General features: G+C 46.0%; 1 protein-coding gene across 1 annotated transcript in view; it reads left to right on the top strand.

The window, feature by feature from the left end:
• The window catches only part of dnase1 (deoxyribonuclease I), a 208,574-nt gene that overhangs the window by 166,034 nt on the left and 23,441 nt on the right, over positions 1–19,099 (top strand). Inside the window, exons 2-3 of the mRNA XM_086002268.1 lie at positions 8,615–8,762; positions 18,695–18,783. Of these exons, the coding sequence (XP_085858394.1) occupies positions 8,615–8,762; positions 18,695–18,783 (237 nt within the window). The remainder of the gene's footprint in view (positions 1–8,614; positions 8,763–18,694; positions 18,784–19,099) is intronic.

The following is a 19,099-nucleotide window of genomic DNA, read 5'->3' as shown; positions in this document are numbered from 1 at the left end:
TTCAAGCCAAACGGCATCCGTAGGAACTCAAAGAGGCCAAAAGGGGTGATGACTGCAGTTTTCGGGATGTCTTGCGGGTGCACGGGAACCTGGTGATATCCCCAGATGAGGTCGACTTTAGAAAAGATAAAATTTCCCACCAAATGGGCCGAGAAATCCTGAATATGCGGAATCGGGTACCGATCCGGAGTGGTGGTGTCGTTTAGGCGTCGGTAGTCACCGCATGGCCGCCAGCCGCCACCCTGTTTTGGAACAATGTGGAGAGGCGAGGACCAGGGACTATTGGATCATCGAATGATCTCGAGCTGCTCCATCGTGTCGAACTCCGCTTTCGCAGCCGCGAGCTTGCCGGGTTTGAGCCTTCTAGCCCGTGCATAAACCGGGGAGCCAGTAGTGGTGATATGATGTTCAACACCATGCTTCGTTGCCGAGGAGGAGAAAGTGGGCCTTGTCAGCTCCGGAAACTCTCAGAGGAGCCGAGTGAAGTCATCCGGAGGAGGGAAGGCGCAGGCAATAGAGCGCGACACGGAGGTACCGTGGTAGCACGGAATCGAGTGGAAGGTGGCCGCGTTGATCAGCCGATGGTGCCGGACATCGACGAGGAGGCTGTTGGCACACAGAAAATCCGCCCCTCGGATGGCCTGTGAGACTGTGGCCGTGACGAATTCCCAAAAGAAGTGCTGACCGCCGAAACAGACTTCGACCCGCCGCTTTCGGAAAGTTCAAATTGCTGCGCCATTAGCCGCTACGAGGGAAAAACCGAGGTTCCCAGCCTGCATATCGAGCTTCGACGCAGGCAGAATGCTACACTGCGCCCCGGTGTCACAAAGAAAACGTCGGCCCGATAGGGAATCGGTGATATAAAGAAGTTTCCCCGTAGATCCGACGGCCATCACAACCGCGGAGCGCCCATTAGACCCGGTCCTCCTTCGCCAGGAATGCTGCAGGAGCTTTGTTGGGGGTTTTTTGGGCGAAAAACTGCAGGGGGAGCGGCAGCATCATGCTTTCGTGCCAAAACGGGCATTGTAGGAGCACCAGCCCGCTGTAGGAGGAGCTGGAACCGCGTCTGTGGGGGATGGGCGCCTCGTGGCCGCGCAGCACTGCTGGGTAACCGTGAAAATCTTATCGGCTTCGGCAGCAAGCTCGGCACAATCTGTAATGTCGGATCTGGCTAGGGCAGCCTGTACCTGCTCAGGCATTTGGTAGAGGAAAAGCTCCCGGAAGAGGAAGCATTCCGGTTTGGCACCCAAGAGCGTGAGCATTTGGCTCATGAGCTCGGACGGTTTGGAGTCCCTGAGGCCAGGCATCATGATGAGCCGGTGAGCGCGCTCTGACTTCGAGAGCCCGAAGACCTGAAGCAACCGCGCCTTAATCGCATCATACTTGCTGTCAGTAGGAGGACTACCGAGGAGGCTGATGATCCATGAGGCAGTTGCGCTGTCGAGGGCGGAGACCACGTAATAATAACGGGTCTGATCCGCGACGATGTTCCTGATGGCGAACTGGGCTTCAGCCTGGATAAACCAGGCGTCTGGTTGTTGCTCCCGGAACTGTGGCAGTTTCAGCGTGACGGCGTTCGTGTCCATGATGAATTTTCCACGAAAATTGTTCGTAGAAATCAGAGTCACCAATGTAGGAACGAAGGTTCCTATCGAAATGACTGAGTTCGACTCAGGCAATTAAAACAATGAACTTTAATGGAACAAAACAGGTTTTAACTAGAAACTGCTGGAATACATTGAATACAGGTCTGCTCTCCTTGAAGGCTCCATGAGGACTGATCCCCTGGTCTGAAGGCTGATGTCATGACATCATCACGTTCTTCCCGCCATTGGGGAATCACGTGACTAACGGCATGACGTTATCACGTTGAAACCGCGCTGTAAAGGTAACTAGGCATTGTACAGTCAAACAGTGTAATTAAAGGCACAGGCACAGACAGTAACTATATTGCTGTTAAAGGAATTATGTACAACCGCTCTGAGTCCTTTGGTGGCTCCACCACAATACTAGCTTTAATTTCTTTTGTTAGCCATGGTTGGATCACTTTTCCTTTTTGGTTTTTATGCCCTAGATGAATATATGTTTGTTTTAAATTATGCATTATTTCCTTGAATGTTAGCTATTGTATGTCCACCTTCATACCTTTTAGGGTAGTCTCCCAATCTACCATGGCCAACTTGTCCCTCATACCCTTGTAGTTTCCTCTGTACATGGACCCCTAAGTCTCTTTGGACCTCCACTGTTTCTAGCTTTTCACCACTTAGAAAGTACTCTGATCTATCCTTTTTAGCACCAAAGTGGATGACCTCACACTTGCCTATATTGAAATCCATTTGCCAAAGTTTTGCCCATTCACTTAATCTATTAATATCTCTTGTAATTTTATGCTTTCATCTACATTGCTTACTGCCACCTATCTTTGTGTCATCGGCAAACTTGGATATGTGGCTCTCTATAACGTCATCTACCTGATTAATAAATACAGTGAATAGTTGAGGCCCTAACACAGATCCCTGCAGGATACCATTAGTCACATCCTGCCAATTAGAGTACCTACCCATTATCCCTACTCTCTGTCTCCTTCCACGCAACTAATTTCCTAACCAGGTCAATAATCTGCCTTCAATTCCATGAGCTTCAATATTAGCTAACAATCTCTTATGAGGGACTTTATCAAATGCCTTCTGGAATTCCATATAAATAACATCCATAGAAATTCCCCTGGCCACTACTTTAGTCACCTCTTCAAAAAATTCAATCATGTTCATCAGGCATGACCTCCCCTTTACAAATCCATGCTGGCTCTCTCTGATCAGCTGAAAATGTTCAAGGTATTCAGCCACTCTATCCTTAATTATAGACACTAGTAATTTCCTGACAGCAGATGTTAGGCCAACTAAGAATGTCAGAACATAAGCAATAGGAGGAGGAGGAGGCCATTTGGCCCTTCAAGCCTGCTCCGCCATTCAATAAAATCATGGCTGATCTTCTACCTCAACTCCACCTTCCCGCACTATTCCCATATCCTTTGATTCCATTAGTATCCAAAAATCTATGGATCTCTGTCTTGAATATACTTAACAACTGTGCATCCACAGTCCTCTGGGTAGAGAGCATATCCTTCCTTAGGTATGGAGACCAAAACTGTACACTTGGTGTGGTCTCACCAAAGCCCTATAAATCTGCACTATAATTCCCTGGGGCTGGATTTTACGAACCTCGGCGGGTCCGTGGCGAGCAACGTCAGTGGCTCCAGCCTGCTGTGTAGAATGAATTTACCTTGATTGCGCTTGTTAAGCCCGCCCAGCGCATTTCCCAGCCAATTAGAGGAAGCGGGTCTGGTGACATCATTTGATGATGCATCATCAGCCTGTTTCCTTAAAGGGACCATGGCCAACTTTAATTTGGCATTTGTGTTGTCAGTGTTCTTCAGTATTGAGATGCTGCAAACACTGACAATCATTGCACAGAGGTGCACAGCTGCACCCAGGCTCTCCCATGACTCCATGGAGGGAGTCACAGCACACAGGGAGGTGCTCTTTCCTTCCCATGGGTGGAGAAGACCTCCCTAAGAGATCAATGCAGCCTGGCTACACATTGCAGAGGAGGGCACAAGCAGGGATGTGGTCAGGAGGACCTGGGTGCAGTGGCACAAACGTTTATCTCAGTAGATCACAAAACGTTGGTACAAAGCCACACTCAACCTCATCCTAATGCTTTAGACTGCATGCAAAATTCATTCTCACTGTTCAAAGAAATGATTGGGGCATGAAATCAAGTCTTAAAGGCCTAGCTCAGTGGCGTTACACTTAAAGGGTAGACCAATATCGGGTGCAGTCTAATCTCAACTCCTCATTGCCACAGGCTTTTCCCAGTACTTAAAGGGGAGGTTCATTGATACTGCGCACCTCATTCTCAGCATTGCTGGCTGTGTAACTGCCTCAGCAAGAAGAAGCACAACAAGAAGAAAGAGCCGAAGGACTGAAGCAGGTGTGCTCATGGCAGATCCACCTCAGTCAGGTGGTCAGGGAGTTTGAAGGCTTCAACAAATGCTATATACCACCATCTGTACCACAAGCTTGACACACTGCCCAAAGCACCAGACCCCCCGCACTCACCCACCAACAATCTCTACCTACCAACACTCACATCCACATCTCACACCTTGCACACAATGACAGCTATTCAACTATGGGAGGCACAAGACTCATTAGTTATTAGAATAAATGTGATATGTGTGATATATTTATGCATACACTTATTAATGGTGTTTGCAATATTTTGTGGTCTCTCTCATTTCACCTTTGCACCCAGAACGACGCTGAGATATGGCATGACACAGGGGTGGTATGATGGGGATGTGGTGAGCAAAAGGGATCTGGAGTTTAAGTCATCCTGGTGGGAGGCTGGAGGTCTGTTTGGAGGAGGTGGCAGAGTTCTGTGACCACCACCTTGGTGATGCAGAGCCTTCTAATACACTGCTCATTGCTTAATTGAAGGTAGGAGAAGTGCTGTCGGAATACACTTAGAGTGTAAGGCCTCCTGGTGTGAGCCCTGATGTTCCTCCTCATCCCTCTGTGCACATGTTCCCGTATTTCTCGCTGCCTACGCTCCCTCCGCCGTAGATCCTGGAGGGCAAGGTGGAGCCAGTACAGCCCCCATTAATGATGCCAAATGCAGCAGTTTGAATCTTTGAACAATAAATGTAGCTACTTTGTAGTTGCCAGAAGACTGCTGATACAAAAGAAGCTGGAAATTACGCGTAGTTCCTGGTCTACTAGGTGAAACTGACAACAAACCATTGAAACTAACCTGCCCTGATAGCTGGGAGTGATTAATACTGATGCCTTTAAATAATGTCGCTGGAGCCAGCTTCCTGGAGCTACATGCCAGCTCTCCCTGTCACTGTCTGGTCGAGGCGTTAAGGTAAGTGGCAACAGTGAATTTTCCAGATCAGGCGGCCAGTGAGCATTGCACACTAACTGACATCATGATCTGCCTGGCGTTGAAGTCCCCAGCGGTACCTCATAGCGACGGCCCAATGGGGGTCCGGATTTGCCGTGCAGTGTTGGATTCGCCTCGCCCCAGCGCTACTGCATCAGCACTGTAAGGTTTTGCAAGAATTTCCAACATTTCTACAGCCCCGAAGATTATATTTTTGATTAAAGAAAACCTGGGTAGAATATACCTTAAAAATCCAGGGCATCAGAAATGGCTATCAGGCCTCGTGGCAGAAGAAAAAAAAGGCAGCCTGTGTGTATGTGAAAAGGAAAATCAAAGCTGGCTGTCCGGCCTCGTGGCAAAAGACACAACACAGCCTGTGTGTATGTGGAAGGAAAATCAAAGATGGCTGATAAAGGATTTGAAAAAAAAATCCAGCCTCTGAAGTAATGAGGTATTTAAACTGTCAATCAAATATGATTTGGGAAGCTGCAACATGAACAAAGAACTTTGTTTACACGAACTCTCTACAATGTTGACTCAAGAGATTAAGTGCTTGAGACTGTCAATCAATTGCAGTTGGGCGGTGACCGCAGGACAATGGGTTTGTTTACAATAACATCCAAGGGCTGTTTACTCAGCACTTAAGGAAACAGACATGTTTTTTTCAAACTAAGACAGTTTTATTCAAACCAGTCAATGAATGGGGTAATACATTAAAACCCATCACAGTCAATGGGGACAGATCAATTCCCTTTTGTATAGCCCAGATACATCCGGATTTGGGCGCGAAGATTATGGCTCCCAATGGGTATAAAATAGCCTCTCAGGAAGCCATCTCTCTCTCTCTGCCACCTCACCTCCGTGCTCTGCCTACAGAAGAACAGCTCAGCAAGCCCGCCCAAAGAAGTGGAATACCAGCAGTTACTTTTAAATACTGGGGTATCTCTACTTCGGGGCGGTGAAGAATACAGACTGCAGGGGCATGGAGCAGGCGTTTCACTGGTGAGCATAGATTTTTTGGCCCATTACAAAGCAACTTAGATAGGTATTAGGGGTGGGAATTAAGGGGAATTTTGTTAAAATTGTAATTTTAGTCAATTTTCCCTCGATGTGTCCGTTTCCTCTCCCCATTAAGTAAAAGTGCTGTACTAAGAAAAGTCTGCTGTATTAAGCAAAAATGTGCTGCACTAGGTAAAAGTGCTGTATTAAATAAAAGAGTGTTGTACTAAGCAAAAGAGTGCTGTAGTAAGCAAGTGTACTGTATTAAGTAAAGGTGCTGTATTAAGCAAAGGTGTGCTGTATTGATTATTTTCAATTTATTTCCTTTTATTTCAATAAATACTGGTCTTCTTTGCACCCAACCACGAGTCTCGTTTTGTCTACATCGCTACTGAATAAGTCCGGCGGTCAGAACCAGAAAAGGGGAGCGATTCGAAACTGCACGGGGCTCTGGAGCAGCTCAGATACTTCTGACTGGCCAGAGGCAATAACCCCAGTTATAACCCCATCCCCCTTTAATTTCGACAGTGCCTCATCACCGCCACCTGCAGGTGGTAACGGGAAGCACTAAGGTACCAAATTTTTCCCCCAGTGTGTTTGCATTGTGATTGTATTTGGACACATATGTTGAATTTACATTCTTATCTATATCCAGATATTGCTCTTTATTTACACTCTACTTTTGAAAATTTTCCAAAACAAAAAATTGATATTATATAAGTTTTCCAAATGCATACTGGGACATTTGAAGGACAAGGGTCATAATAAAAGGTAGCACAACTGCAGCAGTGCAAGCACAATTTTGTTAATGCTATGAAGACCAGGAGCTACAGTTAGGTAGATATAAGTTATTTTGACTACTTTGCACCTACATTAACAAACAATTCACACAATAATGAACACTGCGACAAGTTGTAAGAGAATTATCCTTACCTCTTTTGATTTGATGCGCTGTAGTCAGCCTATAGACTTCTAAAAAGCATATCTGGAATTTTTATGCACTGATATTTAAATCCTCTGTTAATCTAATTCGGTTTGTATTATATAGTGGTATATTACAGGCAGTATGTTTGATATTGTGTCATGTTCACCTATTTACTATTCAAACACAATGCTGGGGAACTGGAGCAATCAGAGAAAAGGGGAAAACAAGAATAGAGGATAATTATGCAAGTTGGAAATGCCAAAAAAGAAACAAGTCATTAAGTTTGACTAAAAACAAAACTAGCTTCTTTTCTTGTCTGAGATGGCAGTACCTATACTTTTTGAGGTATCTTTATAATGTGGTAAATTATGTAAATGAATTGAATGTGGTGTTCTCAAAAATGTCAGCAAGTTGGTGACAATAATTACCATTCTTATGTAAAGAGTGTTAGTTAACAGATACCCTTTTTAGTTACATGTGTTGGTCATTCTAATAGTGTAAGCTGTGGTTCAGTTGGTAGCACACTTGCCTCTGAGTCAGAAGGCTGTGGGTTCAAGTCCCACTCCAGGGACTTGAGCACATAAAGCTAGGCTGACACTCCAGTGCTGTGCTGAGGGAGTGCTGCATTGTCAGAGGTGCCATCTGTTGGATGAGATATTAAAACTGAGGCCCCGTCTGCTCTCTTAGGTGGACGTAAAAGTTCCCATGGCACTCTTTCAAAGAAGAGCAGGGGAGTTATCCCTGGTGTCCTGGCCAATATTTATCCCTCAACCAATATAACAAAAACAGACTATCTGGTCATTATCACATTGCTGTTTGTGGGAGCTTGCTGTGCGCAAATTGGCTGCCACATTACAACAGTGACTCCACTTCAAAAGTACTTCATTGGCTGTAAAGCACTTTGAGACGTCCGGTGGTCGTGAAAGGTGCTATATAAATGCAAATCTTTCTTTCTTTATAAATACTGTGAATCCTTCCAGACCTACATCATTGAGGGTTAACCTGTCACTGTTTTATCAAAAATATTATTGGTTACAGCAACTTTCTGATGCGTCAACTATTTTGTGAACAGAGGGTTCATTCATGCTTCTGTTACGTTCAAACTCAGCTACTCCAACGCTCTCTTGGCCGGCCCCCCACCTTCCAACCTCCATAAACTTGAGCTCATCCAAAACTCTGCTGCCTGTATCCTAACTCTCACCAAGTCTCGTTCACCCATCACCCCTGTGCTCGCTGACCTACATTGTCTCCCGGTCCGACAACGCCTCGATTTTAAAATTCCCATCTGTGTGTTCTCATCTCCATGAACTTGCCCCTCCCTAGCTCTGTAACCTCATCCCTCCCTAGCTCTGTAACCTCATCCAGCCGTACAATCCTCCGAAACATCTGCGTCCTCCAATTCTGACCTTATGTGCATCCCCAATTTTCATCGCTCTACCATTGGTGGCCGTGCCTTCTGTTGCCTTGGCCCTCAGCTCTGGAATTTCCTCCCTAAATCTCTCTGTCTCTCCATCTCCTTTAAGTCGCTCCTTAAAACCTATCTCTTTCACCAAGCTTTTGGTCACCTCTCCTAATATCTCTTTATATGACTCGGTATCAAAATTTATTCTGATAATGCTCCTATGAAGTGCCTTGAGACATTTTACTACATTAAATGCGCTATATAAATGCAAGTTGTTGTTGACTGTTTTCTGTTGCTTGTAATTTGGGCTGAATTTAATTTACAAATCTCTTTCTATGCAGCCTACCAGCTATGTATCAGTTAATCACAGTATTAACTCTGGCCTGTGTGCTGAGTACAGTCAGCTCAATCCATATTTGTGCATTTAACATTAAATGCTTTGGAGACAGCAAAATATCAAATGCCACCATTGCTAGCATCATTGTTAACGTAAGTATCACATTGAAAAATTTAAAATGTTTCAGTGTGGATGTCATTGGATATTTAGATCACAGTGAATACTACTGAATACTATTGAAATGCTGTAATAAAGGTTTACAATCCTAACTCCCTCGCTAACAGTCATTTTTAATGGCATTTGGTGAAAAAGTGACAATGGTTTCTACAATGGGCATTTTCCTTTCATGCCAAACATTTATTTCTCTCTCAGCTATTCTCAACTCTCTGTAAAGCTTAAGGGGGCTAAATTCGCTTGATTCGCGCCTCCTGTTAATGCCCTAAGAGGGCGCTAACGGGGTGCAAATCAATTAGCACCTGGGCACGGCGCCACTAACGCCTCCCGCGAAATTCAGCGGGAGGTTAGCATCAGTGCTATCTGTTAGCGTTGTGCAGTGCTGCTCCGCCGGCGATGACGTCATCGCCCTGCGCAGCACCCCGGCTGTAATATTGGGTGGCACCCCCAACTTACCGCCAGATGCTACGTCCACCAGGGTCAGGGGGAGCCTACCTGTGGCCGGGGTGGCGCTAGTTAAAGGGGAGGTGGCAGGCGGCCATTTTTGTTGTTGGCCGCCTGCCAGCACCTGCCCCCGTTGCTGTCCCCAGCCCCCCGTGAAGCCCCTCCGCGGGGTGCCGGCTGCTCTCCATGAGCCCGGAACTCCTCTTGAGTGCCGGGCTCGTTTGCCGGCACTCGCGATCCCTGGTGACCCAGCTGGGCGCTGGGGCGTGCTGCGCCTGACCCCTCCCCTTTAATAAAGGGAGGAAGGCCTGCAGTGCCGCGGCGCGACTGCCTCGCAGCGCCCCAAGAGGGACGCGGGGTGCTTCCAGTAGCACCCTTCCTCCCTCACGGGAAGCTACCTGGGAAAACTGGCTGCGGGGGCGCAAACCTTTTCGGGGCACCGAAGGTAGCGCCCCAAACAGGCGGTGGCCTACCCAATGTTTACTCCTAATTGTATCCAGGATTGGAATTTTGTTTCCATATCTGGGGAGGCTTTCCCAGCACCTCACAGGAACTGCTGTCGAGAAAAAAGGTTGTTGTCTAAGAGGTGATTCCTCTCTCTCCTCTGCATTTCAACCACTCCATCACGGCCATTCTAGTTGTTCTCTGTTTTATTGATACTATTTTGATCGGTGCTCCTCTGAACTTTATTCTATTGTTCCAAGCTCCAAATATGCTGGCTGATATGCTCACTGTGTTAAAATTAAGATCCCCGGTTATTATTCTAACTCATTCTTTTCAATGTTTTCAAAACAGTGGCATTCCTTCCCTCCCCCATGGCTTACTTCTTCCCACAATCTTCACATGTGTAAAACTCAAGCTTGGCATCACTTCTTCCTGACCTACTTTAGCTTCTCTTTTATTCTTTTGAGCCTTGGTGGTGCCCTGCACTATGGACCTGGAGATTTAACCTTAATTTCTCAATAAAACAAAATTGTATGAAGTAACTAAAATCTTTTCATGTGCTGGGTTGATCAATCCCTTTTCTCACTACCCGTCCCATGAGTGCAAGATAAAAATAATGTTTGAAGATGGAACCACTGCAACCTTTGGAGAGAAAGATTAAACAAGAACCATGTATTGTTTTCATCATGAAGGTCTGACACATATACATGACAATTTTCACCATAATTATATCACAATACACCTTTATAAAGAGTAGGGAAAGGCTTTCCAAGTAAGTTTGCTGGAATGAAAAAACCTCTTCTGTAGGCAAAGCTAATATAAAAATTATCCTGGCCTCACTTGGATGCTCCATGCGCAACTGTGTGACGCCTATTTCTCGATGAGCTTTAGCAGTAATTAATTTTGTGCAATGTGCTTCTAAGATCTTTGGAATTTCTCAGCATACTGTTATCTGTTATCTTAATTTGGCATATAATTTGATTACCTCTGTATTCTACTCACTGTTATTTGGTAAAAAAACAGATACGCACAACATAAACATCTTAATGGCAAATGAAATCATCCCTCAAGCCAATTATTTGTATGTATAATCGTATAGTTTTAATTAGTACCGGAAGACTCCACCCGTATGTTTTTACTCGTGATTTGAAAGTTGCCAGCTTCATTATGGAAAGAGAGAAACAATTTGGATTAATATCGTGTTTTTCACATCCTGAGGATGTCCCAAAGCGCTTCACAGACAATGAGCACTTTTGAATTGTAGTCATTGTTGCAATGCAGGCAAACATGACAGCCACTTTGCACAGTAAGGTTCCACAATCAGCAATGAAATAATAAGCAGATCATCTGTTTTGGTAGTGCTGGTTGAAGCCAGGCCAACTCCACTGCTCTTCAAATAGTGCCATAGGATCTTTTACATCCATCTGATGACAGGCCCTCGGTTTAATGGCTCATCTGACAAGATGGCTCCTCTGACAGTGCAGCACTCCCTCAGTACTGCACTGAAGTGTCAGCCTAGATTATGTGCTCAGATGTCTGGAGTGGGGCTTGAATCCATGATCTTCTGACTCAGAGGCGAGGGTACTACCACCGAGCCAAGGCTGAAGCGTCATCTCTAAAATGAATTTTTGTCTAAATTGTGAATATTAAGAGGGAAAAATTGGGTATAGCCCATTTTGGGGCTAATTTTAGCTCCCCAAAAAAATGAATGCCCCTACCCCGTAAATTCTCCACCCCCTTCTTGGGACGCTACTACTTAATGTTGCAGCACTAGGTGCAGCCGCACCACATGCGGCGACACGTAGCGCTGAGTCATTGCAAGCCTCCTCCCCTGATTAAAGGGGAGGGGCCTAGCGGTGCACGCATGGGGGCTCTGTCAGACCACCGGGGAGTGGGGTGCCGTGGAAACAGCCCGGCACTCAAAGAGGAGCGCCGGGCTGAGCAATCGCGACCAGCACCCCGCATAGAAATTGGAACTAAAATAAAAATGGCCGCCCGACACCTGCCCTTAAAATTGCACCGCCGGCCTCTACCGCAGCTGCAAAAACCGCCCTTGATCCTGTCGCACATATCACCCGGCAATAGGTCAGGGGGCACAAGGGAAGTTTGCGGCCGGGGCGCAAACGGGCGCTGCACATGGCGATGACATCATCATCGCCGGCACAGCGGAGTGGGGCACTACCGGCTACTGCCGTTGCTAACCTCCCACTGAATTTCACGGGAGGCGTTAGCGGCACTGCGCCCGGGCGCTAGGGCATTTGCACCCCGTTAGCGCACCCCGGCGCTAACGAGAGGCGCAAAGCAACCCAATTTCTAGCCCAATTTAGGTACAAAATTAACGAGTCTTAGGTGTGACTGGAGATGGAGATTAAAAGAATACTTTAACTCATAGACTGGTGGGTATGTAGAACAGATTCCCAACAAACGCAGTTAAGGCTGTGCTGATTAATTCTTCAAAAATAAAGTTGGATGAGTTAACAGATGGAAAGGGATTTGAAGGTTACAGAGATAAATTATAAACATATATGATTAAATACCCAAATGGAACCAAGAGGCCATTTACTGCTTTTAGATATCACAGTGTTAATCTCACTGTTAAATCCGTGAATCTTAAGGTATGGTGTTCTTCAATAAATAGACGGAGACTGCAGATGAAAAATCAACAGGTGTTTACTGGATGAGGGTATTCTAAAAACTAATAGTACAGATCCCTACTCAGGGTTTATATACAGGTGTGGTCACTGCCGGTACTACAGTATACAGGAGCTGTAAAAGTAGTTCTCCTCTTAAAGGTACATACACTACAATTCCTCCCCTTTTAGATTAACAGTACCATAACATTCAATTAACAGTTAACACTTTTAACATGCACATTAACTGAAATAGTCCATTTATAGATTCAGTCTTTGGGGCGGCTTCCTGATCCTTTCTGGATAGCGCCTTTCCTGAGTGTCTTGCTCTTGGTGCAGAGGCGATTCTGGCCCCCTGTCGTCGGTTAGTTCATCAGCTTCCGATGCTACTGTTTCCGGGGTAGATGCTACCGGTATGTCGGGTTCATCACCAGGTATGTGAGACCTGGGGTTGACTCGTTCCTGTGATGCTAGGATCTGGTCGACATGGCGCCTCACAATGTTCTCCCCAACATCCACTGTGTACATTAGTGGCCCCTGACGTGTGCATATCATTCCTGGTTGCCATTTCTCTGTTCGGTAGTCGTGGGCCAAGACTGGTTGTCCTACATTGAAGCTCCTTGTCGGATTCTCATTGATGTGCTGGAATTGCTTATTCTCAACATTTCTTCGTACATTTGGTCTGAGCAAATCCAGATGAGATCTCAACCTTCGGTTAAAGAACATCCTGGCCGGGGTCTGGTTGGTAACTGCATGTGTCGCATTTCTGTAGGCTAACAGGAAATTGTCCATCTTATGCTGCAGTGGAATGTTGTCATCGCACATGGCCCTTACTGCCTTTTTAAAGGTTTGTACGAACCTCTCAGCCAATCCATTTGTGGCTGGATGATACGGGGCGGATGTGTAATGCCTTACCCCATTCCTTCTCATAAATTTCTGAAACTCTTCGGACGCAAACTGTGGTCCGTTATCAGAGCAAATCTGTTCTGGCAAGCCGTTTCTGGCAAATATGGTCCGTAGGACTGCAATCGTTTTCTCCGTAGTGGTGGAGGACATTTTGATCACCTCAGGCCATTTTGAGTGCGCATCCACTGCTAGTAAGAACATTGAGTCCATGAATGGACCAGCAAAATCAATATGCACCCATTGCCATGGAGAGGAGGGCCACTCCCATGGGTGTAGAGGGGCATGTGGTGGTGCATTTTGGACCTTCTGGCATCCTGAGCAGCTCTTTGTTGATCGATCCCCGGCCACCACACATAAGCCCTAGCAAGGCTTTTCATTTTCACCCCTCCCAGATGGCCTTCGTGAAGCTCATTGAGCACTCTCTCCCTTAACTTGGGTGGAATTACCACTCGGGATCCACACATCAATGTCCCCTGGCATACTGACAGCTGTTCTCTTCTGGATGAGAATGCTGGCAACAGTGAGTCGCCATGTGTTGGCCATCCCTTCACCGTCAAATCATATACCCGAGACAGTGTCGGATCATTTCGGGTCTCCTTCTCTATATCCGCGTTAGTTACTGGCAAGCGTTCAATTATAGTTGAATAAAATGTTTCGACAGGGTCCACTGCTGGTACTTCCTCCGCAGTAGGCAGTGGCAGGCGTGATAGCCCATCAGCGTTTCCATGCTGTTTCGTGCCCTTATACTCTATTTCATATTGGTTCGCCCCTAGAAAAAGGGACCATCTTTGTAGCCGTTGCGCAGTCATCACCGGAACGCCCTTCTTTGGATTAAAGGTGGAGACAAGTGGTTGGTGGTCAGTCAGCAAGGTGAACTTCTGCCCGTGCAGATAGTGGTTGAACTTTTTCACTCCCCATATTGGCTGAGGGCCTCCCTGTCAATCTGGGCGTAGTTGCGCTCGGCTGAGGTTAGTGACCGAGACGCAAAGGCAACTGGCCTCTCCAAGCCGTCTGGGAATTTGTGCGACAGCACCGCTCCAATACCATAGGGTGATGCATCACACGCCAACCGAATTGGTAGTGCTGGGTTGAAATGAGCCAACACCTCTTTTGATGTGATCAATTCTTTGCACTTCTGGAAAGCTCGTTTACATTCGTCATTCCACTTCCATGGTACCCCCATTTGCAGTAGGGTGTTCAGTGGGTATAATACTGTAGACAAATTTGGTAAGAACTTATGGTAGTAGTTCACCAGCCCGAGGAACGACCTCAGTTGTGACACATTTTCTGGTGCTGGAGCCTTGACTGCTGCCTCAGTCTTTTCAGGGGACTTATGTAACCCCTCTTCATCAATAACATGGCCACAATACGAGATCTGCTGCTGGAAAAACTCGCATTTGTGGCGATTAGCTCGTAGCCCATATTCCTTCAATCTAGTGAGCACCTGCTCCAGGTTGGCGAGGTGATCACTGTCATTTTCGCCCGTGACCAGGATGTCATCCAAATAACACTGGATCCCTGGAATCCCTTGCAGGACTTGATCCATTGCCCTTTGCCAAATAGCCAGAGCTGATGCTACCCCGAACACCAGACGGTTGTATTGGTAGAGACCTTTGTGAGTGTTGATCGTGAGGTATTGTTTCGAGGCTTCTTCTACCTCCATTTGCAGGTACGCCTGGGCCAGATCAATCTTAGTGAAGCGTTTTCCTCCAGATAGCGAGGCGAAAATATCTTCAATCCGCGGGAGCGGATATTGTACCGTGTGAAGGACTGGGTTCACTGTCACCTTAAAGTCCCCACAGATGCGAACCTTCTTTGGTTCCCCAGGCGTATTACTCAATGACCTCTTCATTACAGGAACGATGGGTGTAGCCCACTCGCTCCAGCCCACTTTGGACAGTACTCCTGAACGTTCCAAACCTTCCAGCTCTGCTTCGATGGCTGGGCGGATCGCATAAGGCACCGGTCTGGCCTTAAAAAACTTTGGGCTTGCATTTTCCTCTGTTTTGATCATCGCTGTTATGCCTTTTAGTGTTCCGAGTCCCTCCTGGAACACTTCTTGTGCGTCAGTTAACATTTTTGACAGTCGTTCAGGTGTGACATCGTCATCCTTTTTGGCCTCTACCGTCAGTGCCTGTATGGAATGCCAATCTAACTGTATCTTCCTGATACATTCACATCCTAGTAGTGGTGGTCCTCCATCTGGCAATACATATAGGTCCATTTTTGGCGTTTCCTTGCCATTGTATATCATGTTCACCCTTATTTTCCCTTTGGGGTAGACTTTTTGCCCCGTGTACGTCTTCAAGACAATCTCTGTATCTCTCAAGGGTATATGTGAGAATAGCCGCTTGTAGTCCCTTCAGTTTATGACTGTTAGGGCTGATCCTGTGTCCAATTCCATTTTCACTTGGACTCCGTCTATCTTGAGCGTGACCCAGATAGTTTGGTGATCCTCCATTTTGATTACATTATGTAGTTTCAGACAACCCAGCTCCTTGCTTCCGGAGTCTGTATCACTTTCCTGTTCATCTGAACTACTTTCCGTCACCTTATGTACCTTTTTGTACTTCTCCTGTGGAGATTTCTTGCTGCTGGTTTTCTTTCCCGACCTGCAGACTCTTGCTATGTGTCCTGCTTTTCCACACTGTCTGCACATTTGGTCCTTGAACCAACAATCCTTCTGGTCATGTGTTGTTCTGCCGCAGTGATAACACTTCACTGCTCCATATGACATTTCATTGGTGCCATATTCTTGCGGTCTCCATTGTATCTCTGCAGCACCCCATGCGGCTGCTTCGTGTGATACTGCCATGCTGAAAGCCTTGTCCAGCGTAAGATCCTTTTCTGATAGAAGCCGTTTCTGGGTTCCTTCACTTTGAAGCCCACACACAAACTTGTCCCTTAACGTATCTGCTAGTCCCATTCCAAACTGGCAGTGTTTCGATAGCTTGCGCAGTTCCGTTAAATACTCAGCATTACTTTCGTCTTTATGCTGGTTCCTTTTGTGAAACTTAAATCTTTCTGCTATCAGCAGCGGTGTGGGGTTTAAGTGGTCCTGTAGGATTGCCACTATGCTTTCAAATTCCTTATCCACTGGCTTCTCTGGGGTTACTAGGTTTCGCAGTAAGCCATACGTTTTTGCACCCATGGAATTCAACAATACCAGTGCTTTCCTGGCATCTGGCACTTCATTTGCCTTGCAGTACACTTCAATGCGTTCTACATATGTCGCCCAATCCTCGACTTCATTGTCGAACGCTGTGACACTGCCACTCTTCGGCATCCCTGGGTGTGGTTAGACTGGCTAAAATGGCGTCTCCTGCGCGCTCCCTTCTTCTCCGCTGGCTCAAAATGGCGTCTCCCGCGCTTCCCTTTCTTCCCGCGCTCGCCCTTCTTCTCCGCTGCGGCTTCAAAAATGGCGTCTCCCGCGCTCTCCCTTCTTCTCCGCTGCGGCTCAAATGGCGTCTCCCGCACTTCCTGTCTTCCCTCGCGGACGCTGCTCAGCCCTTGAGCACTGGCTGCACTCTGCCCATTTTCCTGCGTGCCTCTCTCGTTGCCGCCGCTCGGTCCTGAACCCCGGCTGTGCTTTACCCTCTCTTTTCGTTTTCCGTCGACGCTGCTCGGTCTTCCACCCCCGGCTGCGCCCTGTGTGCTTTACCCTCTCTGTTACCCCGTCGACGCTGCTCGGCCTTTTCTGTGCCGTCGGTCGGCTCCAGCCGCCACTGTCCGGGAAGGGTCTGCGCCGTACCTGTTGCCAGCCTGTTGCGCTGGATCATCGTGACTGGAGAAGCAAGCCCAGCTCTCAACAGCCTCCCCTGCGATGCTCACTCTCTGCTGGATGACTGGGCGGTTGCTCGTGGTCGACGCCCATGCTTCTGGCCTCGACTTTCTTCCACTGTCCTCCAGGAGCGAATCCCTGGGAGGAAATGCAGAGTTGCAGGTAGGTTCGAATCTGCCTCGTTGCCACTGTTAAATCCGTGAATCTTAAGGTATGGTGTTCTTCAATAAATAGACGGAGACTGCAGATGAACAATCAACAGGTGTTTACTGGATGAGGGTATTCTAAAAACTATCAGTACAGATCCCTACTCAGGGTTTATATACAGGTGTGGTCACTGCCGGTACTACAGTATACAGGAGCTGTAAAACTAGTTCTCCTCTTAAAGGTACATACACTACACTCACCACTTCCTGTTTTATTTTAATAGCAACGAAGATAAACACTAATTCGTCTTAGCTTGTTGAATACGATTTTTTTTTTAGCCTTTCTGGCAGAATCATAGGTAATCAGGACTCGACTGCAATAATGCTCATGCCACACTTCTGAAGTGTTTAATAGTAATTTAACACGTCAAGTCATGGCCGGGGAATGGAGCCAACCCTGGAGAGTGGGAGACTGTAGGACATTAAGAAGAGCAGCAAGTTCATACATCCCAGTTCACTGACATGGCCATTCCCAAATTTTGAATGACTGAATTATAGATTCATGCATTAAAAAGAGGTATTTCCTTTGACATGTGCAATCAACCTCAGGGTTTTGAAACCACAATCAAAAAAATGTCTACATCATCTACTTGTGCAGTTTGTATTGAAAAATAAATATTTCTATTAATTTGTTGGTTAGTTCAGGTCTTCTTTATACTTGCAAAGATTTTTAATTTTTGATGAAGGGGAATGAAATGTGGAGCTGAGCTGAAGATCAGAACTTTTCACCAATATTGCTTTATTTAAAGTGTTCCTTGGCCAACTAGTGTTCAGCTGCTTCAGCAACAGTCAGCGCATGGCAGTAATATTAGGGGCATGGTATTTATTCACAGGTGAAGATTGTGCTCCCTGGCAACTGCTTTCCACCAACAGCAATATTGAACCAATTCATGGAACAATTGCAGAAAAATCGGTTTTGAACAGGTAGTCGGCCAGAGTTTAGCGGCTCTACCTTTAAAAGCCAAATCAGTTGAGTTTATTACTACCTGATCATTTTAACTCCCCCGTGAAAAGCTGCCTCATCTTTCTCTGAAAGTTTATTAACAAGATCTTAACAAACAGCCGTAGACTTTTTTTTAACTTTTTATTTGTTGTTGATGCGAAGCAGTGAGTAGCACATAAATGACAAAAGCTGGTGGTTTCAGCTTCTCTCCAGGTCTTCTGCCAGTTTTAATGCTCATCTCTACAATCATAAAACAACATTGAAAAACTATTTTCATGATTGATTCCATGCTGTGGGGAACAAGGAGCAATTTTGCAGGACTTTCCCTCCGATGATAGAATCAGGAGGCAGAGAGGGGTTAAATCCATTAAACGACAAGGTTTGGCGATCCAAATCACTATTTCTCATTTTATTATTATCGTTTTATTATGCTCTATGTAAAAAAAGAGGAGATAGTTTTCATTCTTCTTTAAAAATATATGTCTCAGTCATACAATACAATTCTTCTTGCTCCATGCTGAATAAATATAAAATTCTACATTTGATTTCTTTGTAGATTGTTCAAAAGTATGACATTATCCTGATACAAGAAGTTCGTGATGCTGACTTGAGTGCCATAAAGAATCTAATGAATAGACTCAATAGGTATAGTAATCTATTAGTTAGACACATTTGTAAATGTTTTTAGTTATATTATGCTACTGATTGGTACAAGCAAATCTTGAATAATTTTCACCATAGAATCATAGAAGTTTGTAGCACAGAATGAAACCATTTGCTCCATCCTGTCTATGCTGGCTCTTTGCTAAATCAACCCTAAATCTAATCCCACTGCCTTGTCCTCGCCCCATAAACCTGTATCTTCATCTGCTTCTAATAGTTATCTACATTTCCCTTAAAAGATGCAATGGTCTCTGCCTCAACTATTTCCTATGGCAGAAATCCTATGCTCCAACCACTC

This window comes from Somniosus microcephalus, chromosome 11, assembly GCF_052327205.1.
Source record: "Somniosus microcephalus isolate GS21.2 chromosome 11, FLI_Smic_1.0, whole genome shotgun sequence".
Taxonomy (NCBI): Eukaryota; Metazoa; Chordata; class Chondrichthyes; order Squaliformes; family Somniosidae; genus Somniosus; species Somniosus microcephalus.
The sequence above is the reverse complement of the archived record's forward strand: the minus strand, read 5'-3'. Positions and strand labels throughout refer to the sequence as shown.